Genomic DNA, 27,057 nt, shown 5'->3' on the forward strand with positions numbered 1-27,057 from the left:
CTAAATTCCCTACACATAAAACATTGCGATGAGGGGCCGGCGCTGTGGCACAGCAGGTTAACTCCCTGGCCTGAAGCGCCGGCATCCCATGTGGGCGCCTGTTCGAGACCCAGCTGCTCCACTTCCAATCCAGCTCTCTGCTATGGCCTGGGAAAGCAGTGGAAGATGGCCCAAGTCCTTGGGCCCCTGCACCCACGTGGGAGACCCGGAAGAAGCTTCTGGCTTCAGATTGGCGCAGCTGCGGCCACTGCTGCCAACTGGAGAGTCAACCATCGGATGGAAGACCTTTCTCTCTCTCTGCCTCTCCTCTCTGTGTAACTCTGACCTTCAAATAAATAAATAAATCTTTAAAAAAAATTGTGATGGACAGAATTTTACCATTGTAATTAAAGAATAAAAAGCTAAAGCTTTTGAATATTTATTACTGTAGATCTTTCTATATAACGTTAAACAGCACTCTTCTTCCAGAGCCCATTTACCTTGTGTAGCATCTCTTTGCTTTTGAAAATTCTATTTATTTTCATTTATTGGAAAGGTAGAGATCTTCTGGTTCACTTCCCAAGCGCCTGCACCATCCAGGGCTGTGCCAGCCCAGAACTCCTTTTGGATTGCCCATGTGGATGGCAGGAACCCACGAACTCGAGTCAGCACTTGCTGCCTCCCACAGTGTTGTTAGCAAGAATGTTGGATTGGAAGCTGAGAAACTGGTACTACAACCAGGCACTGAAAACGGAAAGCGGGACCCCAAGTAGCAATTTAAGGCGCTGCACCAAACGCCAGCCTTCAGCCTTAAAACTCTGGCCACATCCCAAATGTTCCAAAAATGTTAGGAGCCCCATGTATTGTGATCAGGGCTGTAAGTTCAGTGTTTTGAATGAATAAATGATGGGTACTAAATTACCCTTCCTTTTCCGCATCTAGCTAACACAGTGTGCTACATGAATTCAAAAACTGTCATAATTTCTCAGACATAGGAAGGTAGAAAAGAAAAAAATTTACCTTACTGGAAGAAACTGTGACAGGAAACTAAATGAGATGTTATATAATCTTAGCAGACAAACTGTTTCTAAATTCTCTTTCCCCTTTTGTTTCCACAAATTTGCTTTTGCTTACGTAAGAGGGCTCTGCTAGACAAAAATCAATGAAACAGGTCCCCATCCTGCTTTATTCAACATTTCTAGCTCTCTGTGGGACGGTGAAGGAGAAAAGGAAACGTGGATAAGTTCTAAAATGCCTTTCAGTATTATATGCTTGTCAGGTTTTATAGTTAACATCTTCTAAGTATTCGCCTAAAATTTTTTAAAGTTTTCTAAGATAGCAATGAACATATATGAAATTTGACATTCAGATATTTTCATAGTGGATGACTTATTATCCAGATAAAGGTTGCTCATTTCAATTTTGTTAGCCAAAAAAAGCCTACGTCCGTTGTCTTAACGTCATCCCCCCCCCACGGGTGCTGACGTCATCTTTTGGCCCTCATTAACAACGCGACTGCGACTGCAGGTAGGTGTGCGCACGCACACCCACCACACAAAGGACAAGTATTCTTTGCCCCTGTATGTGACAGGATGGACTGCAGTCAACATTCTCCAGTTGGGAAAACGGCCGTAGACTTATATAGCACTCCCCTGCCCCAAGAACGTTCAATTCGACTCAGACTGACCCTACATCCACCTGGAACCGAAGCGGAGGGAAATCTGACATCTGCCTCTTTGATATTTTTCCTCAAGTAAAACGTAACCCTGCTGGGCAACATCCTCAGCAAGGGAGACTGAGAAGAAGCGCGCGCGTCCAAGTTAGGGGAAGGAACAAAACTCCCCAAGACACACCGCTTCCACCCGCCAAGGCTCAGCCGCTCACCACGCGAGCCGTAGCTGGGAAGAGACCCACGCAACAACTGCGCACGCCGCGTCCCAGTCTGCGCTCGGAAGCCTCGGACCCGCTCCGGGGCCCCGGTGTGGAAGCCTCAGACACAAGCCGCGGAACCAGCGGCCCGCAGCGGCGCGGAGTTCGAACCGTCGCGGGAGCGGTTGGGACGCACCGCCCCGGGCGTGGCCCCGCCCCCGCGCAGGCTGTGCGTGCAGGGACGCCGGAGGCGCGGTGCCTGCTGGGGATTGTGGTCGGCCAGCGATGTCGAGCCCGCTCGCTGAGCTCACAGGGGACTACGTTTCCCACAATTGCCACGACGCCCATTGGTGTGGGGGAAGCTTGGGAACCCGTGGCCGTCGGGATGTGAGGCGTTTGGCGTCCACGCCTGGCGTGAGGGGGCTGAGACAGGAAGATGCGGAACGGGCTGGCCCCGCCCCTAGTCCGACCCTTTTGAGGAGCGCGCTTCGCTCTCCCGGGGAGCGTTTGCCGCCGACGCGGCCGCCACTCCGGGTTTCTCTGCGAACCTCGAGGAGGAATCCAGGGAGGAAAAGCTGAGCCGAGGCGCCAATATCCTACCCTAGTCCAACCCAGGGTCCCCCGGCAGGCATGGACGAGAAGACTTGGCTGCCCGTCCCCGTGCTCCTCCTGGCCGCTCTGCCGCAAGTGCTGCTGCCGGGGGCGGCAGGCTTCACTCCCTCCTTAGACAGTGACTTCACCTTTACCCTTCCGGCCGGCCAGAAGGAGTGTTTCTACCAGCCCATGCCCCTGAAGGCCTCGCTGGAGATCGAGTACCAGGTAAATGCGGAGGGTGAACCAGCTTTCTTTGAGTCCAGCTGCACCGCGTTCTTGTCTCTCACCCGCTTAGAAACTTCTGCGGACAGCCGGGGTGGGGAAGAGCCGAGGGCCGCCCGGGAAGCGGTCCGCTGTGCGCAGGCGCGCGAGGCGGGTGAGGCTCTCGCCCGGGGCCCGGGACCCGCACATTAGGCGAGATCTGGAATTGACCACTGCCCGCCCTCTACCCTTTCCTCCGTTCGGAAGGAGGCCAGAACGGATGGTGTCCGTGCCGTTTCTCTTGGTTTCGTAATCGTCCGTCGCTTTTCTAGCCGGTGCACGACACACGTTCTCCTTCGTCATTGGGTGCGGTGATGACACTTGTTTGAGCCATCCCCACCACTTTCGCTCAATTCCCACAGTATCAGTCTTCACTTTTGGCTTCAGTTAAGGATTTTTGAATTGTGACCCTGTGATTAACAGTAAACTCGGTTTTGAAATATGTTGAAAGGGCAGTTGCTGTACTTAATGGCACATATCCATCCCACTTGTTTATCCATTACTTTCTACTCAAATGAGATCAAATCGTATGTTAAAACTTTATAACCTTTTTCTTCATCGAGTGTTGTAAGCACTTCACCGTGTCATTGTTTGCTTTTTAGCATCTGCATAATACTTCTTTTGTTAAGAATTAACTTAATTTCTGTAGTCATTCTGGTATGCGGTAATTCTTAGAAGACATCAGTGCCTGGTAACACTGGGAAAAAGATGTATTGGTGTGTTTCAGCTTTCAAATTTTTTTATAGGTTACTTAATTTATTATCAAATGTTAATTTTTTGTAAGCTCATGTAGAGATTTTTTTTCAACTCCAAATTCTCTCACAGAACAAAATAAAAGGTTTAAAAAATTTTTATCGGAAGGGACTTTGAAATTAAATTATGTATGGATGCATAAAGTAAGCATAGAGAGTAGATTATCTAAAGTCACACATTTAAACATAATCTAGAACTCAGTATTTCTTGATTTACAGTAGAGTTAAAAAGTTAAACCTTGAATAGATAGTATGATAGTACTTCAAAATTTCATGGAAAAATGAGATTAAGTTTACTTTGTTTTTTTTATTTTTTTATTTTTTACTTGAGAGTCAGAGTTACACAGAGAGAGGAGAGAGAGACAGAGAGAGAGGTCTTCCATCCGCTGGTTCACTCCCCAGTTGGCCACAACAGCCGGAACTGCGCCGATCCAAAGCCAGGAGCCAGGAGCTTCTTCCAGGTCTCCCACGCGGGTGAAGAGGCCCAAGGACTTGGGCCATCTTCTACTACTATCCCAGGCCATAGCAGAGAGCTGGATCGGAAGCAGAGCAGCTAGGACTAGAACCAGCGCCTATATGGGATGCCGGCGCTTCAGGCCAGGGCATTAACCCGCTGAGCCACAGCTCCAGCCCCTTAAGTTTACTTTGATATGAGAAAATTTTCCCGCCCCTTAAGTTTACTTTGATATGAGAAAATTTTGAAATCCATACATGGTTTTTTTCATAATACACATTTTCTTTTTTTTTTTAAAGATTCATTTATTTGAAAGACAAAGTTACAGAGGGAGAGAGGGGCCTAGACAGAGAGTAATTTTCCATCTGCTGGTTCACTCCCCAAATGGCTGCAGTGGCCGAAGCTGGGCCAATCCTAACCTAGGAACCAGGAGCTTCTTCTAGGTCTCTCACATGGGTGCAGGGGCCCAAGGACTTAGGCCATCTTCCCCTGCTTTCCCAGGCTATAAACAAGGAGCTGGATCTGAAGTGGAGCAGCTGGGACTTGCACTGTCGCCCAAATGGGATACCGACACTGCAGGAGACAGCTTTACCAGCTATGCTATAACACCAGCCCAATACGTATATTCATAAAAGAAAAGAGAACAATGTGAGTAGACACAGATCTGAAAATGCATAGCGTGAGTGGTGATGGCCATTATATAATGAACACTACAAGTACTGTTTTTGTTTTTTTACAGAGACATTGTAGATGTGGCATCATTTTTTTTACAAGATTTGTTTATTTAAAAGAGTGGCAGAGTGAAAGAGATCCATCTGCCATCTACTGGTTCACACCCCATCCCACCCCACCCCCAAATGGCTACAACAGCGAGGGTTCGACCAGGCTGAAACTGGGAGCCAGGAACCTCCATTGTGGTCTCCCACACAGGTGACAGAGACCGAAGCACTTGGGCCATTTGCTGCTGCTTTCCCAGGCCCAGGTGTATTATCAGTAACTGGATCAGAGAGTGAGAAGTATGGCTTATCTTGTTCTTCCACAGGTTGGCCTCCGAAGGTTCTGTTCTGTTCTGTTCTGTTCTTTTTCTCTTCTTTTCTTTCTTTTCTTTTCTTTTCTTTTTCTCTTCTTTTCTTTCTTTTCTTTTCTTTTCTTTTTCTCTTCTCTCTTTTCTTTCTTTTCTTTTCTTTTTTTTTAAATCAGATTTTAAGTCTGTAAAGTCCACAGGTGGGGGATTAGAGAGGCCTGGAGGCTGAGACCTGGATCCTGAGTCATAGCCTTATACCAGCTAAGTAGCTGCTCCCTTATTTTGTACCAGGCCATTAAAGATTTTAGCATATCTTAAGGTGGAAGCTGGAATTAAGGGGAGCTAATTTAAAGGCAATGAAAACAAATATGGAGCTAGTTTAGGTAAGTAAGCAATTTTTATTTGCCAAATAAACTCAGTATTGACCCAAATATTAGAGAGGAAACTAGTTGGTTTTTTTTTTGACAGGCAGAGTGGACAGTGAGAGAGAGAGAGAGAGAGACAGAGAGAAAGGTCTTCCTTTACTGTTAGTTCACCCTCCAATGGCCTCTGCGGCCTGCACACCATGCTGATCTGAAGCCAGGAGCCAGGTGCCTTTCCTGGTCTCCCATGCGGGTGCAGAGCCCAAGCACTTGGGCCATCCTCCATTGCCTTCCTGGGCCACAGCAGAGAGCTGGACTGGAAGAGGAGCAACAGGGACAGAATCCGGCGCCCCAACCGGGACTAGAACCCGGTGTGCCGGCGCTGCAGGCAGAGGATTAGCCTAGTGAGCCGCAACGCTGGCCTAGAGAGGAAACTAGTTTTCAAGTACTGACTTTTTTTTTAAGAGCTCTTAATTTTAACCTCGGTTCAAATCTGACGAGGCCACTTAGAACTTGTATGATCTTGGAAAAAGTTACTTCTCACTTGTAAAGTAGAGGTAATAGCAAACACCTCAGAGTTCATTTAAAAAAAATGAGTTAGTACTGGTAAATGCTCAGGAACCATGGTTGACGTATAGTAAATATTCAATTAATACTATAAGTTTACACTTTAGAGCTATAAAGCTGACTTAGTTGAGCTTGATACTTTTCATCTTAGTTACCTTTAAAGGGACTATTCCTTCAAAGCATTCTCCGTAGGGGACTGGGACCATCAAGGTGCTATCTGTAGAGGAAATAAATGACCTCATGAGTCCTGTGATAAGGGACCCAGTGGGGCTGGCTGTACTACCACTTCCTCAATTTAGTAAGTAAATTTTAGTATGAGGTTGATTTGTAAAGAAACTAAACTAAGAGAGGAAAACTGAGAAACTCAAGAGACTGGGGTTTAATAGTATGTAGTATCTTCTTGAAAGGCATTAAGAGCTGGGGGCTGTGTTTCATATGTTTAATGTTTGCAATCTGAAATGCCGGAGGAGTTTATAATGTGAAGATCATCTTCAGCCCCTTTTTCACATTTTCCAACTCCAAGATTAATTGCTCAGTAACTACAAGTTACTGATTTTTGTCTTAAAAGTTCATTTGAGGTGAACTTCCCTTCCCCCCCTCTTAAGGTTTGCTGAAATTAACTAACTGTAGGCAGACCAATAGGAAAAAAAATAAGAGGCATATTTATCATAAGTTTGTATGACCTGGGAGTCAGGAGACTTCAGATTGAATACCGAAAGACTGAAGTTTCTAGATTTGATGAAACATGGACAGCCATGTAGAAATATGACTGGACAAAAATAGAATCTTTTTTTTTTTTTTTTGACAGGCAGAGTGGACAGTGAGAGAGAGAGACAGAGAGAAAGGTCTTCCTTTTGCCGTTGGTTCACCCTCCAATGGCCGCCACGGCTGGAGCGCTGCGGCCAGCGCACCGCGCTGATCCGATGGCAGGAGCCAGGAGCCAGGTGCTTTTCCTGGTCTCCCATGGGGTGCAGGGCCCAAGCACCTGGGCCATCCTCCACTGCACTCCCTGGCCACAGCAGAGGGCTGGCCTGGAAGAGGCACAACCGGGACAGAATCTGGCGCCCCGACCGGGACTAGAACCCGGTGTGCCGGCGCCGCTAGGCGGAGGATTAGCCTAGTGAGCCGCGGCGCCGGCCAGGTTTTAGAACTCTTATCAGGGTAATTGACCAGTCCCACACTATATTAATACAAGTTCTTGAAAAATCTAAATGCCAAAATGCTTACCTTATGAATAAAACAGGATCATTCATTTTTTCTTTCTTTTTTTTTTTTTTTCCTTTTTAACAGGCAGTGGACAGTGAGAGAGAGAGAGAGAGAGAGAGAAAGGTCTTCCTTTGCCATTGGTTCACCCTCCAATGGCCGCCGTGGCCGGCACACTGTGGCCGGCGCACTGCGCTGATCCAATGGCAGGAGCCAGGTGCTTCTCCTGGTCTCCCATGGGGTGCAGGGCCCAAGCACTTGGGCCATCCTCCACTGCACTCCCTGGCCACAGCAGAGAGCTGGCCTGGAAGAGGGGCAACCAGGACAGGATCCAGTGCCCTGACCAGGACTAGAACCCGGTGTGCCGGCGCCGCTAGGTGGAGGATTAGCCTATTGAGCCGCGACGCCGGCCAGGATCATTCATTTAAAAATATGAGTAATTATTGAGCCTTAACGTGTGTCAGCACTATCCTGGGTATGCTTGGAATACAATAGTGAGTGAAATTTTGTCCATATATTCATTAATTACATATGGGTACAGACATTAGCCAAATAATATATAAATAAATGTAAAATTATAGCTTGAATGGGTGCTGTGAAGTCAAGTGCATAAGACTGAATGTGTTCGGTAGAAGGACTTGGTTTTATCTGGAAATTGAGAGAAGATAGCTCAGAAGTGGAGCAATAAACTTTAAAATAATTAAGCTTTCACTAAGCACAGAGTGCGAGTTGAACAGCATAATGGATAAAAATGACAGCATGTGGCCGGCGCCGCGGCTCAATAGGCTAATCCTCCGCCTTGCAGCCCTGGCACACCGGGTTCTAGTCCCAGTCGGGGCGCCGGATTCTGTCCCGGTTGCCCCTCTTCCAGGCCAGCTCTCTGCTGTGGCCAGGCAGTGGAGGATGGCCCAGGTGCTTGGGCCCTGCACCCCATGGGAGACCAGGAAAAGCACCTGGCTCCTGGCTTTGGATCAGTGCGGTGCGCTGGCTGCAGCACGTCGGCCGCAGTGGCCATTGGAGGGTGAACCAACGGTAAAGGAAGACCTTTCTCTCTGTCTCTCTCTCTCACTATCCACGCTGCCTGTCAAAAATAATAATAATAATAAAAAAAATGACAGCACATGCGGAGGAGCTAAGAAGACAAGATACCTTTGAGGAGTTTGTCGCTCCCCCTCTTCATGGAGGAACGACACAGGACCCTGCGCTGTTCTTTCGTCTGTTCGGCCCTCCCCGGGTTTGCTGCTGGTTCTTCCCGGGTTGGCTACTGTCCCTTCCACCTCCGTGGAAGGGCGGTTCCCCCTGCCACATTCCCCACTTCCGCAGGGGAGCGGCACACCGCCGGCCGGCTCTCTCGGGGGCTGCACAGGTGTTCCCCTTAGGTGTTCCCCTTAGATGTTCCCCTTAGATGTTCCTGGTGCATGCCGTCTCTCTCCTCCTTTATAGTCCTCCTCTGCCAATCCCAACTCGGCTGCCCACACGCCGAGTACGCTGCTCTCCTCCAATCAGGAGCAAGTCCTACAGTTTATTGGTTGAACTGGAGGCAGCTGTGTAGAAGCTGTTTTCTTCTCTCCCAGCGCCATATTGTGGGAGAGCAGGTGCATAGAATAAGTCTTAATTCCAGTAACAGTCTAGTCCGAGCTGCTCCCCACAGAGTTGAAAAGACTACTAAACATATTAGTTGCAGCTAGACCATAGAGAGCCTTTTAGGTTCATGTTTTGTTTTGTGTAAGATTGATTTATTTGAAACGCAGAGGGAGATTGAGATTAAGATTTTTATGCACAGGTTCATTCTCCTTATGGCCTCAACATCCAGATCTAGGCCAGGCTGAAGCCAGGAGCCAAGAACTCCATTTACGGGGCTGGCGCCATGGCTCACTTGGTTAATCCTCCAGCTGCGGCGCCAGCATCCCATATGGGCGTCGGGTTCTAGTCCCGGTTGCTCCTCTTCCAGTCCATCTCTCTGCTGTGGCCCAGATGCGTGGGCCCCTGCACCCTCATGGGAGACCAGGAAAAGGCACCTCGCTCCTGACTTCAGATCAGCAGCTATTTGGGGAGTGAACCAAGGGAAGGAAGACCTTTCTCTCTGTCTCTCTCTCTAACTCTGCCTGTCAAAAAAAAAAAAAAAAAAATCTCCATTCTAGTCTATCGCATGAGTGTCAGGAACCCACGTACTTGGGCTATCTTCTGCTGCCTTCCCAGCTGCATTAGCAGTGACCTGAATCAGAAGCAGAAGAGTAAGGACTCAAAGCTGAACTCTTGATAGGGAATACCATTGTTGAAAGGGTGGCTTGCCCCACTGTGCTGCAGCACCGACCCATAGGTTTTTGTTAAGGAAGTCAGTCTCTCATAGACAGCAGAAGACGACATCAAAGAATTTTAAGCATGTTAACTTGATCATATTTATGTCTAAAAAAGAAAATTTTAGCAGCAAAATATTGGTCCTGTCTGCTATTGTATATATGTACATATAACATGATGACAATTTTAAAGAATTAAGTTGGGCCGGCGCCGCGGCTCACTAGGCTAATCCTCCGCCTAGCGGCGCCGGCACACCGGGTTCTAGTCCCGGACGGGGCGCCGGATGCTGTCCTGGTTGCCCCTCTTCCAGGCCAGCCCTCTGCTGTGGCCAGGGAGTACAGTGGAGGATGGCCCAGGTGCTTGGGCCCTGCACCCCATGGGAGACCAGGAAAAGCACCTGGCTCCTGGCTCCTGCCATCGGATCAGCGCGGTGCGCTGGCCGCAGCGCTCCGGCCGTGGCGGCCATTGGAGGGTGAACCAACGGCAAAAGGAAGACCTTTCTCTCTGTCTCTCTCTCTCACTGTCCACTCTGTCAAAAAAAAAAATAATAATAATAATAAAAATAAAAAATAAAGAATTAAGTTGCTTGAAGAATTCTTAATTGACCAGCTCTCTGCTATGGCCTGGGAAAGCAGTCAAAGATGGTCCAAGTACTTGGGCCCCTGCACCTGCATGGGAGACCAGGAAGAAGCTCCTGGCTCCTGGCTTTGGATCAGCACAGCTCCGGCCATTGCAGCCATCTGGGGAGTGAACCAGCAGATGGAGGCCCTTTCTCTCTCTGCCTCTCCTTCTCTCTCTGTGTAGCTCTGACTTTCAAGTAAATAAATAAATCTTAAAAAAAAAAAATTCTTAATTGACAGGTTGTTTTCCCCAATGCATTACAACTAGACTTTCATTATAACTGTTGAAGTTTCCTGTCAGTTTATTGTATATTTGCAGCTCATCTTTTTTTTTTTTTTTTTTTTGCTACTTATGCAGTTTCACAAGTTTGTCTAATATAGAATTCTAAAATTTATTATATTTGGATCTTTTAATGCTTCTTTTATCTAAATTTTAAAATCTTAATCAAATGTTTCAGTAGGTAAGGAGAATTCTCAGCTATTATGTTTTCAATTATTACCTTTCCCCATCTGATGATTACTTCCCTCCAGAATGTGTATCAGGTATATGTTAGGTTTTGTTTTTAAGTCTGTCATAGTTCCTAATCTTTCAGGATTTCTTTGTCTCACTTTTCTTCATTGTAGATAATTTCTTCAGCTCTATCTTCTACTTAAATCATTTTTTTTTTTAAGATTTTTATTTATTTATTTATTTGACAGGTAGAGTTACAGACAGTGAGAGAGACAGAGAGAAAGGTCTTCCATCTGATGGTTCACCCCCCAAATGGCCGCAACGGCCGGAGCTACGCTGATCCGAAGCCAGGAGCTAGGTGCCTCTTCCTGGTCTCCCATGCAGGTGCAGGGACCAAACCACTTGGGCCATCCTCCACTGCTTCCCTGGGCCACAGCAGAGAGCTGGACTGGAAGAGGAGCAACCAGGACTAGAATCCGGTGCCCATATAGGATGCCAGCGCCGCAGGTGGACGATTTACTTAGTGCGCCATGGCACTGGCCCCCTACTTTAATCTTTTTAAACAGTAAATCTTTTTAATCTTGCTTAAAAAGATTTATTGGTTTTGATAATAATTATGTAAATAGTAATTATGTACATTCATAGGGTAAAATGTGGTGTTTTGATATAATGCATACAATATGGCATGATTGAATTAAGCTGAAGTTTATCTTGCTGTTTTAAGGTGACACATTTGGAGTTTATTCATATTTTTGAAATATATAATACATTGTTATTGACTATAGTCTTCCTGCTGTGGAATAGATCTAAAACCTATTCTTCCCTGGCATCTGAAACTTTGTGCCCTTTGATCAATAACTTTCTATTTTCTCCTTCCCCACCTAATAACCATAGTTCTAGTCTCTACTTCTAAGAGTTCATTTTGTTAGATTCCACAGAGAAGTGAGATCATGAAGTATTTGTCTCTATGCTTGACCTACTTCACTTAATGTCCTCCATATCCATCTATGTTGTCACAAACGACAGGATTTCTTCCTTTTATAAAGCTGAACAGTATTCCATTGTGTGTTTCTGTGTATATAACATTTTCTTTATCCATTCATCCATTGGTAGGCACTTAGGTTGTTTCAATATCTTGAATTGTGAATAGTGCTGCAATGTACATAGGAGTATAGATATGCATTCCACATATTGATTTCAGTTCCTATTTTTAGTTTTTATTTTTAGTTTCTTGAGGAAATTCTATACCTTTTTAAATTATTATTTATTATTATTAATCAAAAGACAGGGAGAGAGAACTCTCATCCACTGGTCTCCTCAAATGCTTGCAATGCCCAGCACTGAACAAGACCAAAGCTGGAAACCGAGAACTCAATCCAAGTCTTCCACAAGGGTAGCAGGAATCTAGTTACTTGAGCCATCATCAGCTCCTTCCCAGGTTCTGCATTGGCAGAAACTTGAAATTCAGAGTGAGAACCAATTATCAAATCTAATCACTCTAATATGGGACTTGGGCCTTTTAACCCCTAGACCAAATGCCTGTCCTGCAAGACTTTATTTGGTTTTTTTGTTTTTTGGGGTTTTTTTATGATTTGTTTATTTGAAAGGTGGAGTTGCAGAGTGGCGGGGGGGTGGGTCTTCCATCTGCTGGTTTACTCCCCAAAGTCTCCAACGCCCAGAATTGTGCCGATCTGAAGCCAGGAGCTTCTTCCTGATCTCTCTCTTGGGTGCAGGGGCCCAAGCACTTGAGCCATCTTCTGCTGCTTTCCCAGGCACCTTAGCAGGGAGCTGGGTCAGAAGTGCAGCAGCCAGGACTCGCACTGGTGTCCATATGGGATGCCAGCACTGTAGGTGGCAGCTTTACTCACCATGCCACATCGCTGGCCCCTACAGTAGTTTTATAGAATACTTGTACACATAAACCCCCACAGTTTCATACAGTTTCCTTGGTTATTTAAATCTCATATTTTGTGATGCCTTTGTTGCAAGTTTAAAGTTCATAGTTGCATTAAAGTTCACTCTGTGAGGTATAGTTCTATGTGTTTTGACAAATGCATAATATATATCCACTGTTAGAGTCACACAAAACAGTTACACATCACTAAAAATCCCCTGTGCCCTCCCTATTTACTCCGGTCCCCTGAACACTGAACCCTTGGCAACTGCTGAACTTTATTATTGTATCCATAGTTTAGCCTTTTCCAGAATATCATGTATTTGGAATTACACAGTATAGAGTCTTTTCAGATTTTCTTCTTTTGCTTCACAGTATGTATTTAAGAGTCTTTAATAATCTTTATGTGGCTTGATAGCTCATTTCTTTTTATTGTTGAATAATATTCCATTGTGTAGATAAACTTTTATTCATCCACTCACCTGTTGAAAAGTATCTTGGTTGTTTCTAGTTTTTCCTGAATATGAATAACAACACCATAAGTATTTAAGGTAATATTTTTTGTGAATGTAAATTTTTAGTGCAATTGGATAAATACCTGGGATTACTGATTATATGATAAAATTATGTTTATATGAACTTTCTTGTTTTATTGATTAAGAGTTCTCTACATATTTTGGATGTTAAGTCCTTTATCAGATAATATATTTTGCAAATATTTTCTTCCCATTCTGTGGTTCACCTTTTCATTCAATTAACAACATCTTTTGCAGAGAACAAGATCTTAATTTTTTTTTTTTTTTTTTTTTTGACAGGCAGAGTGGACAGTGAGAGAGAGAGAGACAGAGAGAAAGGTCTTCCTTTGCCGTTGGTTCACCCTCCAATGGCCGCCGCGGCCGGCGCGCTGCGGCCGGCGCACCGCGCTGATCCGATGGCAGGAGCCAGGAGCCAGGTGCTTTTCCTGGTCTCCCATGGGGTGCAGGGCCCAAGCACCTGGGCCATCCTCCACTGCACTCCCTGGCCACAGCAGAGGGTTGGCCTGGAAGTGGGGCAACCGGGACAGAATCCGGCGCCCCGACCGGGACTAGAACCCGGTGTGCCGGCGCCGCTAGGCGGAGGATTAGCCTAGTGAGCCGCGGCGCTGGCCAAGATCTTAATTTTAATGCAACTCAACTTACCAATTTTCACAGATAGTGCTTTTGGTAATCTATTTAAAATTTAGTATGACATAGCTTTTCTCTTGTGTTATCTTAGAAGTTTTATGGTTTTGCATTTTATATTTGAATTAATTTTTGTGAAAAGTGTAAGATTTGTGTCTGGATTAACTTTTTTTTTTTAATATTTATTTATTTGAAAGGCAGAGTTACAAGAGAGAAAGATATCTTCCATTGGCTGGTTTACTCCGCAGATGACTGCAACAATCAGGGCTATAACAGACTGAACCCAGGAGCTTCTGGGTCTCCCACCTGGGTGCAGGGGCCAAAGCATTTGGGCCATCTTCTGCTGCTTTCCCAGGCACATTAGCAGAGAGCTGCATTGAAAGTGGGTCAGCCAGGACTCAAACTGGTGCCCATATGGGTTGCTGGCTCTGCAGATGGCAGCTTTACTTGCCCTGCCACAATGATGGCCCCTAGATTGACTTTTTTGTATGTGTTTGTCCAATTTTCCCAGCACCATTTGTTGAAAAGATTGTCTTCATTCTGTTGCCTTTGCTTCTTTGTCAAAGATCAGTTGACTATATTTTTGTGGTCTACTTCTAGGCTCTCTGTTCTGCTTTTGGATTTGGCGGGGGGGTGGGGGTAGAGGGCGTTTGTTTTGTTTTGCTGTCTTGACTACATAACTTTATATTAAATCTTGGATTTGGGTAGTGTCAGTCTTCCTGCTTTATTCTTGAGTATTGTTTTTAAATTTCAGCCGTGCTACTTATTTGCTATGTCATCTTAGAAAAATGACTCCTCTGTGCCTCAATTTTTGTTTTTTTTTTAAACTAAAATAAGAGGACCTACCTTTTAGAATTGTTATAAGGAATAGATTAATCTATATAAAGCAGTTAAAACAATATGGCACAAGCTATAATCATTAGCTACTATGATCATCATCATTTTGGCATTATAATGGAACAGATTTTGTTTGCTGGCCAGCAGATGAGCCAACCTGAATGGAGTACACAGTTCATACTAGGGAGGGTAGAAGAATTTATTGAAGCCAATTGGAGTCAGATCATGGGAGCCTGAAGGTCTAGGCTAAGAAGTAGATAGCTGCTTATTTCCTCTTTTATTGAAGAGGAAATAAACGCAAAAAGTTATATAAAATGTTCTAAATCACCTAAGTTTGAGCTTCTGAGTTTCTGTCCATTATATAGGGCTTCTTAATGAAGACACTGTTTTTGGAAGTTGTTGGTAATATCTATAAGGTACCACTTCTCAGCCTTTTGATTAAGATCAAGTGTAATATCCATAAAGCCTAAATTTAAGTGGCAGTGAAAGGAATGGGTAAGGAAGGGGTAAGTTCCAAAAGTGAAAGGAGTTAAATGAGATGATCTTTCAGTTCCTTTCTAGCCCTAACATGCATGACTCTGTTGGCTTTCTTACCCCCTCTAGATTTAAGGAAAAAAATCTTTGCATCATAAGATCTACTTTGCATAATTTTTTATTTTCTGAATTTATAATATAGTTTTCTCTTATGTGCTTTTCTACAGGTTTTAGATGGAGCAGGGTTAGATATTGATTTTCATCTTGCCTCTCCAGAAGGCAAAACCTTAGTTTTTGAACAAAGAAAATCAGATGGCGTTCACACGTAAGTAATCTCTTTTAGTTGATTTCTTTGGCTAAATAATACCAGTAAGCTGTCCGCAGGGTAGGAAAATTTAGCAATTTGATAGTAAATATCAGTATTGATAATTTCATATAAATAGTCCTTGATGATGGGTCATCTTATAAATTACATATCTTCCATTAACCTTTTTGCTTAATCATTTTGTTTTGATCTTGACTAAACTGTTTTGTTGCTTTGGTTAAATATGTGTAGATTATTATCTTCTTGGTATTATATTCTCTCTCTCTCTCTCTCTCTCTCTCTCTTTTTTTTTTTTTTTTTTTTTTTAAGCTTTATTTTTTTGGAAGTCAGAGTTATACAGAAAGAGGAAGAGACGGGGCTGGGGGGTGGCTTGGGGCCGGAGCCATGGCGCAGTAGGTTAATACTCTGCCAGCATCCCATTTGGGCACCAGTTCTAGTCCTGGCTGCTCCACTTCCGATCCGGCTCTCTGCTATGGCCTGTGAAAGCAGCAGAAGATGGCCCAAGTCCTTGGGCCCCTGCACCTGAGTCGGAGACCCAGAGGAAGTTCCTGGCTTCAGAGCTGCGCAGCTCCAGCCACTGCAGCCAACTGGGGAGTGGACCAGCGGATGGAAGCCTCTCTCTCTCTCTCTACCTCTCCTTCCCTCTCTGTGTAACTCTGACTTTCAAATAAATAAATAGATCTTTAAAAAAAAAAAGAAGAGAGACAGCTTCCATCCATACTGGTTCACTCCCTAAGTGGCTGCAACAGCCAGGGCTGGTCCAGACCAAAGGCAGGAGCTTATTTCAGTTCTCCCACTTTGGTCCAGGGGCCCAAGCACTTTGGCCATTCTCTGCTGCTTTCCCAAGAACATTAGCAGGGAGCTGGATCAGAAGGGGAGCAGCCTGATCTGGAACTGGCACCCATATGGTATACCCACGTAGCAAGCAGTGGCCTTATATGCTATGCTTGTATTCTATCTATTGCCTTTCTGGCTAGCTCAGGCTTTCCATATTAACTAAAAGTTACTGTTCCAGATATGTTTCTTGAACTGTTATTTGTATCATTTTTGTCCATAGTTTACTTCACTTTTAAACTTTTATTTATTTATTCACGAGGTAGAGGGAGGGCAGGAAAATATATATATAAAGAGAGAGAGCAAGCTCCCATCTGCTGGCTTGCTTCCCAAATGCTGGCAACGACCAGGTTGTGCCAGGGTTGGAGTCAAGAACCAGGAACTTAATCTAGGTCTCCAACATGTGTGGCAGGGACCCAACTACTTGAGCCATCACCTGCTGCCTCCTAGCGTCTTCCTTGGTTGGAAGCTGGAATCAGGAATTAAACGTAGGCACTTAATATGTTATCTTAACCACAGTCTCAACCACTAGGCCCAATGCTTGCCCTCATAGTTTTTGTTCTTTAACAACAGTACAATATACTTGTGTGTCTAAAAAAAAATTTTTAATCAGAAAATTATCTTTTTAGATAATTAGACAACCTGAAAGAAAATATCTGACCATAGGAAATCATATAGAAAGAAAACACTTGTTTTGACTGAGTTCAGGGTTGAAGAGAAGGCCATGTATTCTTAATAATTCACTTTCCTCTTTCCATACCTCACTGATAATATTTCCCTTGTCCATTCTATTATTTTACTATAGCACTTTGTTTACTCAGTATTATTACTCTTAAAAGTAAGCTATGAATTTACTAGAAGGAGAAGAGCTAATACAGAATATCTAATATTTGCTATAAATGAGGGTTGGCATGATATATGCTTCTAAATCAGTATTTCCAACCACTGAGCGATAGATTCTTTGATTCCCAATTCCCATTTTACAGACAAGGAGGCTCAGAGAAGTTAAATAAGTCTTCAGGGATATACATGCCTGGTGGACACAGGATGAACCAAAACTCTTACTTTCTGTCCTATGATGCTTAGAACATCCCTGGCACATAACATTGTTGTAAGTACTAGTTACTATTATATTGTCGGTCTTTGTTAACCAAAGTGCCTGGCATGTTACTGATACTCAGTAAATACTATATTCATGAAAGAATGAGGGGAAAATAAGTCTCAACCATAATTTTTTAGGCTATTCACTTAAAATGCTTTCTTAAGTGCTGCTTTACCTATGCAGAGCACAGAAACATTTATAAAGTGAGCTTAGATTGAAATACTTGGAATTAGCTATGTTTTCTCTGATAGGTATGTGACTAAGAACTAAAAATGTAGTTTATCTGCTATCCTTTAAAATAAGGGAATAAAGCTATTTTATTGCTATTTCACATAGAATTACTTCATTAAGTCATTGGGAGAAAGGAATTGAGTTTATGATAGTTCATATTTATTGAGTTCTGTTGATATGCCATGCGAGAATTCTAAGCACTTTTCATTTATTTTTTTTCTTGATCACACTCTTATGAAGTACATAATATTATATTACTGATGAGGAAACAGAGGCATAGAACAGTTAAGTAAGTTGATGAAGTTTACACAGCTAATGATCAGCAAAGCTAGTTTCTAAACCTTGCAATCTTTCTTTTCTTTTTTTTTTAATTTGAGAGAAAGACAAGTAGAAAGTTCCCATCTGCTGGTTCACTCTCCTAATGCCTGCAATGGCTGGGACTGGAATAGGGTCAGAAGTAGGAACCAGGAACACAGTCCAGGTCTCCCACATGGGTGTCAAGAGTCCAATTTCTTGAGCCATCACTGTTTCCTTCCAGGATTTGCATTCCCAAGACTTGGAGCCTGAAACCGAATCCATCAATCCAGTGTGGTACACAAGTGTCTGAATTGTCAGGCTGAATATCCACTTCCACAGTTCACTCTTACTCACTATACCACATCTACAAATTACTTTCTTAAAATCAAAGTAAAACAGATTTTTATCTTTATGACACTTTTTTTGTTATTTTTCTTTTGTAAGACTTATTTATGTGAAAGCAAAGTTAGAGAAAGAGATCTTCCATCCACTGGTTCATCCCCAAATGGCTGCAACTGCCAGGGCTTGTCTGGACCGAAGCCAGGAGCCTGGAACTCTGTTCTGGACTCCCACATGGGTGTAGGGGCCCAAGCACTTGGACCATCTTCTGATGCCTCCCCAGACACATTAGCAGGAAGCTGGATTGGATGTGGAGCAGCCGAAACTCAAACTGGCACCCATATGGGATGTTGGCATTGCAGACGGTAGCTTAACCCACTGCACCTCAACACTGGTCCCTCATCTTTTTTTTTTAAAATAAATCTTTTAGGAATATTGTCCCTCTAGTAGTCAGGGTTAGTGAAACCATCTCCAAAAACTTATTTATCCAGCACTACCTAGAATGAGGAGTTATATAAATACATTTTTCTAGACAACTGAATTAATGTTACCCTGACTCCCACCAGAATTTATACATCATAGACTGTTCATGATAACTTGTTTTATTTGAAAGGAAAATTTTGTATTTTTAATTTGGATAATATGTCATTTGTACTAATAAGATTTCTTTCCACTAAAATCAGTCAACAGAGATCTGGAAAGGCATGAATATAGAAATGACTATATTAAGACATCCTTGTTTATTAAACATGTGGAAATGCTTGTCTCTCAATTCTTTTTCATTTATACTTTCTTTTTTTTTTTTTTTTTTTTTTTTTTTTTTTTTTTTTTTTAAGATTTATTTATTTGGGGGCCAGCGCCATGGTACAGTAGGTTAATCCTCTGCCTGCGGCGCCGGCATCCCATTTGAGTACTGGTTCTAGGCCCGGCTGCTCCTCTTCCAATCTGGCTCTCTGCTATGGCCTGGGAAGGCAGTGGAGGATGACCCAAGTTCTTGGGCCCCTGCACCCACGTGGGAGACCGGGAAGAGGCTCCTGACTCCTGTCTTTGGATCGGTGCAGCTCTGGGCATTGCAGCCATTTGGGGAGTGAACCAACGGAAGGAAGACCTTTCTCTCTGTCTGTGTCTGTCTGTAAACTCTACCTCTCAAATAAATAAACAAAATCTTTAAAAAAAGAATTATTTATTTGAAAGTCAGAATTACACAGAGAGAGAAGGAGAGGCAGAGAGAGAGAGGTCTTCCATCTGCTAGTTCACTCCCCAATTGGCCACAATGGCAGGAGCTGCACTGCTCCAAAGACAGGAACCAGGAGCTTCTTCCGGGTCTCCCACAAGGGTGCAGGGGCCCAAGGACTTGGGCCATCTTCTGCTGCTTTCCCAGGCCATAGCAGAGAGCTGGATGGGAAGTGGAGCAGCCAGGACTCGAACCAGTGCCCAAATGGGATGCCTGCACTACAAGCAGCGGCTTTACCTGCTACACCACAACACCGGCCCCCATGTATACTTTCTACCTGCCCCCTGGGAGCCTTTGTAGACATTTTTCTCCTAGTCATCCTCCCATGAAACTTTACTACTAATACTAGATTTACTACATATCCATTTATGTATTCTTTGTCCATCTGTGCTTTACAGATAAGACTTAAGTTCACACTTGCTCTTTTTATTCAATGCAGGGTTAAGAATTTCTAAATAAATTAGAGTTAAATTAAGGTGAAAATGAAGTTAAAACTTAAAAATTCAAAAGCTATTAACATTAAATTTTAATTTTTTTAAAGCTATATTTTCTGAGTAATTTCTAATGTAATTTATTTGCTCATATATGTAGTACTTATTTCTGGTGAAATTAACTTTTAACTGATATTTAATTTCAACTAATAGTCACTCAAATATTATTGAAAAATTTTCAGCCCTTGAAATAACTGATAATGGATTGAATAACTTATAGAATTAAATGATAAAATATAAGGTAGTTTTTTAAAAATTCTCACAACGTTGAGAACCAAACATAAACATCCACAAGGAAGCTAATGGTTTCAGGATCAAACAGTTGATAAATCAGAAGTCCTCCAATCACAGCAGTCTATTCACCATTGTTTTGTAGCATTGTTCTTGCATGCATTTTGTGTACCTTCCCTGAACTCATGCTGCTGTGAGATACCCAGGAAAACCCATTCAGAGAAAATGAATTCTGGAGAACTGATTCTTTGTTATGTAAGATTGAGATTTGGAGGGTCATAAACTATCATAGTAATAACTAGAATTTTTCACCTCCTTTGGGAATGTATAGTCTAATTGAATCTTTGTCCTTCAAAATAGTCATGTCATCAGCTTATACAGTTACTGTAATAGTAAATACATTAATCAGAATAAAATAGAAAATTTTCCTTAGGAAATGCCCCATATCTGGGTCCTGCTACCTGAAATTTATGTCATTTCATTTGGCCTTTTTTCTTTTAAAATGGTTCCCCACTGTGTTTACCAGTATTTGCTCAATCTCCTTCCAAAGGTTTATCATAATTGAGAAGACTACAAAGAGTACAGACAAGTTCCAAGCAAAACTAGAAAAGTCCATTAGAATATTAGAAAACCAAGCTGCATCCATGCCATAATAGACTACGTGATCTTGGGCAAGCACCTTAACCCTGTTTGAACTTCCTTTTTCTTACATTGAAAAGATCCATGATTCCAAATGTGATGGTAAGGACCAAGAGTAATAAAATAAGTTAAAAAAATCATGTAAATTATGAGGGGATTTGCAAGAATTGGACATTACTATTTGTAGTATATATATTAAAATCCATTCACATTCATGAGTTCTCTCTTTGTGCTTAAACAAAAACAGTTTAGAAATAGGATAAATAAAAAGATGAAGATTAGTATAAAAGAGAACCACATGTTGTATACAGGAGGCTATACAAAATAATGCAAGTCTCTGGCCGGCGCCGCGGCTCACTAGGCTAATCCTCCACCTTGTGGTGCCGGCACACCAGGTTCTAGTCCCGGTCGGGGCGCTGGATTCTGTCCCGGTTGCCCCTCTTCCAGGCCAGCTCTCTGCTGTGGCCAGGGAGTACAGTGGAGGATGGCCAAGTGCTTGGGCCCTGCACCCGCATGGGAGACCAGGATAAGTACCTGGCTCCTGCCATCGGATCAGCACGGTGCGCTGGCCGCAGCACACCGGCCGTGGCGGCCATTGGAGGGTGAACCAACGGCAAAAGGAAGACCTTTCTCTTTCTCTCTCTCTTTCTCACTGTCCACTCTGCCTGTCAAAAAAAAAAAATAATAATAATAATGCAAGTCTCTTGGAAACTTAAATGATATTGCACATTAAGTAAACTTCAAAATCATTTATACCAGCTATTCTATGAATAGTCATAATAAAAACTAAAACACGAATTTTTTTTGTTTTTTTGTTTGTTTGTTTGGCCAGGCAGAGTTAGAGAGTGACAGAGAGAAAGGTCTTCCTTCCGTTGGTTCACCCCTCAAATGGCCACTACGGCCGGCGCACTGCGCCAGTCCGAAACCAGGAGCCAGGTGTTTCCTCCTGGTCTCCCATGCAGGTGCAGGGCCCAAGCACTTGGGCCATCCTCCACTGCTCTCCCAGGCACATTAGCAGTGAACTGGATCGGAAGTGGAGCAGCCAGGACTCAAAACAGTGCCCATATGGGTTGCTGGCGCTGCAGGCGAAGGTCTTAACCTGCTGAACCACTGTGCCAGCCCCTCACTGGAGATCTTGATGTGAAAAGTACAGCTTGAGTTCTTCCTACATCAAGGATGGTTGTTTACTGCTGCATGCCAACCAAACAGAAGTATAGACAGGACCTTCTAAGACAAGAAGTAGTTCAAGGTAATGTCCACTGTAATGAAGATGATGAAATTCAAGATATTTGAGGCTATAACAGAACCTAATATTGAACCAGAAGGGATAAGTAATATTAACCTAGAGCAGCTCTGTCTCCAAACCAACCACTGCTTAGATTCCCTCAATTCAGCTGAAATCACCCCTAGGAAATTGAATTAGAATTGGGTGGTAAGGGTGCACGGAGCAGGAAAAGCCACTGCCTGTGATGTTGGCATCCCATATGAGCACCCATTAGAGTCTGCTCCATTTCTCGTCCAGCTCCCTGCTAATGTTGCTTGGGAAAGCAGCAGAAGATGGCCCAAGCACTTGGGCCCCTGCACTCAGGTGGGAAACCTAGAAGAAGCTTCTGGCTTTGGCCTGCCATAGCCCTAAATGTTCCTGCCATCTGGAGAGTGAACCAACGGATATAAGATCTCTCGCTCTTCCGCTGTTTTTCTCTCTCTTGCTTTCTATCTCTCTGTAACTCTGCCTTTCAAATAAATAAAATCTTCAAAAAAAAAAAAAAAGGCAGTATATCTGTTAAAAGAAATTGGGTGGTAAGCAGATTAAAACGCAACCAAAAAAGTTTAGAAATCAGTTCGTCTAGGTAAATTGGAAACTTTGCTAGACATAACAAGAATATTTATGAGAAATAACAATAAAGAAAACTGACTTTTCTCTGTGACAAAATTGATTCCTTTAATGTATACCTTGGGTATCTGAATTTTTATAAATGGTCTAATTTATAATTGCTCTATAACTGACCGAAAGACCACCTAAGTATCTGTCATATGAATAAGTAGTTCTTACAGGATAATTTTATAAACTCAATGGCTGTATCAGTGTTTGAGTTGGTTTTTGACTAGTTTTTTGTTTTAAATATTTATGTATTTATTTTGAAATTGAGAGTGACAGACTGTGCATCTGCTGGTTCATTCCCCAGCTAGCTGCAGTGGCCAGTGCTGGGCCATGCTGGAGCCAGGAGCTTCATCCAGTCTCATCCGAGGGTGGCAGGGGCCCAAACACTTTGCTCATCTTCCACTGCTTTTCTCAGGCCATTTAGCAGGGAGCTGGATCATAAGTGGAACAGCCAGGACACGAACCACCACAACACTGGCCCTGACCGTTTTCTTAAAGTGTTATTAATAGTTTTTCATAAAATAACTAAATAAGAACGATTTTTCCGTTCATTTGAGGAAAAGGATTTTCTTTTGTTTGGAGCCAGCCCCAGTAAATGTCTATTTGCACACAGGATATTTTGCTATGAAGTTTCTCTCCACACCCAAAGAAAACCATTTTGCTACAATAAATCTGCCTACTCTAATTGTCTTGAATGTGAAGGGAATGAGACCAATCATAAGTTCAGCTTCAGTGTGAATAGCATTTATTTTGTCAAGGTGAGAATGAGACTCTGATGATTGGCTACAGACTACATCTTTAACTCTTGAAAAGTGACAAAGATGTACTTTTATCAGTAGTGTCTGTACTTAGGACAGTCCACCACTACTTTTGAAAACAAAACAAAGCTCAATTTACAGATTAATCTGAATTGAGGGGTTAGTTGTTAGTTCTATTTACATATAAATAAAATTCTGTGTATTACACAAATATATTATACTACATTATACATTTTACATCAATATTATCATGCATCTAGGTTCTAAGTCCTGTGCTTTTCCAAAAATTAGATCAGGATCATTTACTGTAGTGTACGGAGTAAGTGTCAAGCACATCAAAGTCTCGAACACTTGAATGTATTTCTTTCCTAAGGAATTATAAACTATCTTTCAGTACTAATACTAAGGAATCTATTGGTAAGCTATCCAATTATTATAAACCATGTTGTTTCTTTTTTATCTTTAGTTGTTTTTCCTTTGATTTGCAAATAGAAATAGAAAAAACTGAAGATGTGTACTTTTTTTATGCAGTGTAGAGACTGAAGATGGCGACTACATGTTCTGCTTTGACAATACATTTAGCACTATTTCTGAGAAGGTGATTTTCTTTGAATTAATCCTTGATAATATGGGAGAGCAGGCACAAGAACAAGAAGATTGGAAGAAATATATTACCGGCACAGATATGCTAGACATGAAACTGGAAGATATCCTGGTTAGTATAGTTTTTAATATAAAAATAAAAAGTATTAATATTCAGCAGCCTTGCTATGTGATAAGCATTTTATCTGCATTAGCCAGGAAAATCTGTTTCTACTACTTTCTTATTTCTGCCATAAATGCTGTGACATCATTTCAGATCTCACTTTAACTTTGTTTATGTATGTTCAAATTACTTATCTCACCAGACCTTCTTACAAAAATAGTTTTTTTCAGAAGTTGTATAACCAAGAATCCATCTTGGTAAGTTATTTTATCAATATGATGCTGAAATATTTTATATTATAAATATACTTTTGATTATATACTGTGCACATCTAAAGTGAAATATTTTCTGATTTCACTGATATTTTGTGAGATAAAAATACCATATGTTTTGTTAAATCTAAATTGGCCAGACTAACATTCAAAGACAATATTATAAACACGCTAGATGATATAATTGGTAAATACCTTAAGGTTATCATCAGTTGGGCTTTTTAAAACCTGATCTGTTTTATCTCCAGGAATCAATTAACAGCATCAAGTCCAGACTAAGCAAAAGTGGCCATATCCAAACTCTGCTGAGAGCATTTGAAGCTCGTGATCGAAACATACAAGAAAGCAACTTTGATAGAGTCAATTTCTGGTCTATGGTTAATTTGGTGGTGATGGTGGTGGTGTCAGCCATTCAAGTTTATATGCTGAAGAGCTTATTTGATGATAAGAGGAAAAGTAGAACTTAAAACTCCAAGCAAGAGTTTGGAAAAAAAAAAGGATGGAAAAATGCAATAAACTGTTACAGTCAAGACCATTGTCTTCCAAAATGCTTTCAAGCATTGTCATTCAGTGTGAAACAAGTATAATTTTAATGTGAAAGGGAAATCTTCATTTTCTGTGTAAGTAATCTTATCCATCCACTTGTACTTAAGTATAATGAGAGTATTTTGTCAAATATAGAATTAATTGAATGAAGCCATAGTACTAACTGCATTTTCCTAAGTTTGAAAAAAATTTGCTAAGGTCATTTAAATAATATTGGGCCTAAATGCAACCCCAGACAATCTGCTTTTAAAAAGTTCTCTTGGGGCAGGCTTTGGTGTGGCAGTTAAAGATACCTCCTTGGACACCTGCATCCACCTAAGTGGGAGACCCAGATTGAGGACCTGGCTCCTAGTTTAAGCTTCAGCTATCGCAGGCATTTGGTGAATGAATTAGCAAATGGAAGATCTCTATCACTCTTTCACATAATTATAGAACTTTTGATTATATTGTTTAAATCATCTGAGAATTACCCAATTATTGATAAAATATTAGTTTTTTTCTGTTTACACATGAATCCTATAAATAAAAACAGCATTTTTGATATTTTTCTAACCACTCATATATTTCAATGTGAAATATTGGTAAAAAGTCTATTTAGCCTACATTCCCCAAAGCTGACATTTTGATATTTCTTTAAAATGTAGTCACTTTCTTCATTAAAATCAGGACAAGTCTTCTCTTTGAAGAAATTATCAGAATAGAAGAAATGTAGGTAAACTTGAGCATACCTGGTTGCCAATAAAATCAACTTAAATAGAACTATTTTTCAAAAATCTAGAATCCATCTCATTCTCAATCCTAATATGAATCATAGGAGATTAATTTCTTCCATTAAGTGGAAGAAACTATCTGGCTATGGGTTTTGGTTTCTACAGTTACTCTGTTTTGAATGTTTGAATGTATTCAGGTACTTTTTAATGAAATGTAAACCCTACTGAAAGATTTAGCACTGAGTGTATATATGTATTATAATTTTTATTATGAATTTCACAAAGTGGCCTTTATTTTTTACTTTCTTTTATTGACATTGAAGTAATAGTCCCAGGTTACAAGCACCCAGTATGTGAGTAACCCGTCTACACTAAGTCTCTGCCGTACTAGTTTACTGCAGTCTGGAGTCTTACTCAATTTAATTTCATTATGAATAAAATAATTGTTAAGGTATATCATTTTTAATATTGCTTATAACAAACATATTGTGAATTAGAAACAATCAACCCAAAATTGGTGTGTAGAATCCATCTGTACTGCTGCCGGAATTCTTGATTAGCAATAAAGTTAACCGGAGAGTGCAAGATTGATTTCATTTGCAGTTTACACTGAGTGGTGAAGAAGTAAGTTTCCCGCCTTCTTAGGCCCTTGGCAGAAGAGCTTAGATTTCCCTACTCAGAGACCTTTTTAGAATGAGGTAAACTACATTTTTGATCAGTTACCTTAATTGGCTACAAATATGTTTCAAGTGTCTAATAGTGAAAACCCCATAACAGAACAAGAGCCAGTAACGTGACTGTGAAGAGCCTTCCGTTTTCCTCTTCTGTGAAATTCACAAGAAGCAAACTTAGAGTACCCTAAGTAATGAAGCAGAGTACAGAAATAAACTGCATCTTTTCTATAAAACTGTGATCAAGAATTCTACCTCTTTATATGGCTGTTAACTATATTCTGATTCCTTACGTAATACTGAATTTGTTGCATCATCTCCTACATGGAATTTCTGCCACTGATTTGAAGCCTGTGATTCAATAATTTCTTACCCTATTTTAAAAAATGACTATTTGGAAAACAAATTTAGGAATATTGTCAATTTTATTTTTATAAACACAAAGTGGGATATTTAAGCATGTTACTTTTAACAAAAATTAAAAATTTGTAAACAAAGAACAGTCTTTTTCTGCTTCATGTCGTTTTTAAAAACTTTCTGAATTAAAATTATGCTAAAATTGAATGATCCATTTCTCATTAAACAGCTGATTTTGTCTTTGGCTTTTAATTTTATAAACTAAAAATGCTGAAATCTTTTAAGGCTTACCATTAGCTTTGATTTGCAGTTGGGTCATTAAAGATGTACTGTTTTATCATGTAAATGTGAAGACGTTGAAGATAAATGAGTGTTTGACAGTAACACTGAAATAAATTACAAATTGAAATATAATTCTAAATATATTTATCCTTGAACATGTCTTAAAATTGACTAAAACCTGAATATTGTATGAAATAGTAAGGGAAATGAACTTAGCATGTAATTTTTTCATTTGGAATGTAATCAGTGTTGCTCAAATTGCTTTATCTTTGAACAGATGGCCATTTTAAATAAGCAATGTGGACTCATATTGAACTGAGTATATGTAATAAAATTACTATCAAAAATCTA

General features: G+C 41.6%; 2 protein-coding genes across 16 annotated transcripts in view; one reads left to right on the forward strand and one right to left on the reverse strand.

The window, feature by feature from the left end:
- CCDC18 (coiled-coil domain containing 18) overlaps positions 1 to 4,381 on the reverse strand; it is a 139,320-nt gene extending 134,939 nt beyond the window's left edge. For 4 of the 12 annotated variants that reach the window (XM_070078028.2, XM_008264868.5, XM_070078030.2 and 1 more), the window contains exon 1: positions 1,864 to 2,062. The gene's annotated coding sequence lies outside the window, so the exon portion shown is untranslated. Of the gene's footprint in view, positions 1 to 479; positions 724 to 999; positions 1,186 to 1,666; positions 2,073 to 2,729 lie in introns of those variants that run through there. The other 8 variants (XM_070078029.2, XM_051857478.3, XM_051857477.3 and 5 more) reach the window with 7 other exon arrangements.
- On the forward strand, positions 2,183 to 27,057 carry TMED5 (transmembrane p24 trafficking protein 5). Of its 4 annotated transcripts, XR_016210905.1 has the most exons (6): positions 2,203 to 2,667; positions 15,027 to 15,124; positions 16,945 to 17,069; positions 20,434 to 20,624; positions 23,694 to 23,877; positions 24,389 to 27,057. XR_016210905.1 is itself a non-coding variant. In XM_002715856.6 (4 exons), exons 1-4 carry the CDS (start codon positions 2,479 to 2,481, stop codon positions 24,605 to 24,607), a joined length of 690 nt encoding a protein of 229 aa, XP_002715902.1. In that variant the 5' UTR covers positions 2,183 to 2,478; the 3' UTR covers positions 24,608 to 27,057. The 4 variants fall into 4 exon arrangements, 1 of the variants encoding a protein (XP_002715902.1); XR_016210904.1 differs by lacking the exon at positions 20,434 to 20,624 and having other exon boundaries at positions 2,183 to 2,667; XR_016210903.1 differs by lacking the exon at positions 16,945 to 17,069.

Source organism: Oryctolagus cuniculus, chromosome 7, assembly GCF_051225735.1.
Source record: "Oryctolagus cuniculus isolate XC-2025 breed Fujian yellow rabbit chromosome 7, ASM5122573v1, whole genome shotgun sequence".
In the NCBI taxonomy this organism is placed as follows: Eukaryota; Metazoa; Chordata; class Mammalia; order Lagomorpha; family Leporidae; genus Oryctolagus; species Oryctolagus cuniculus.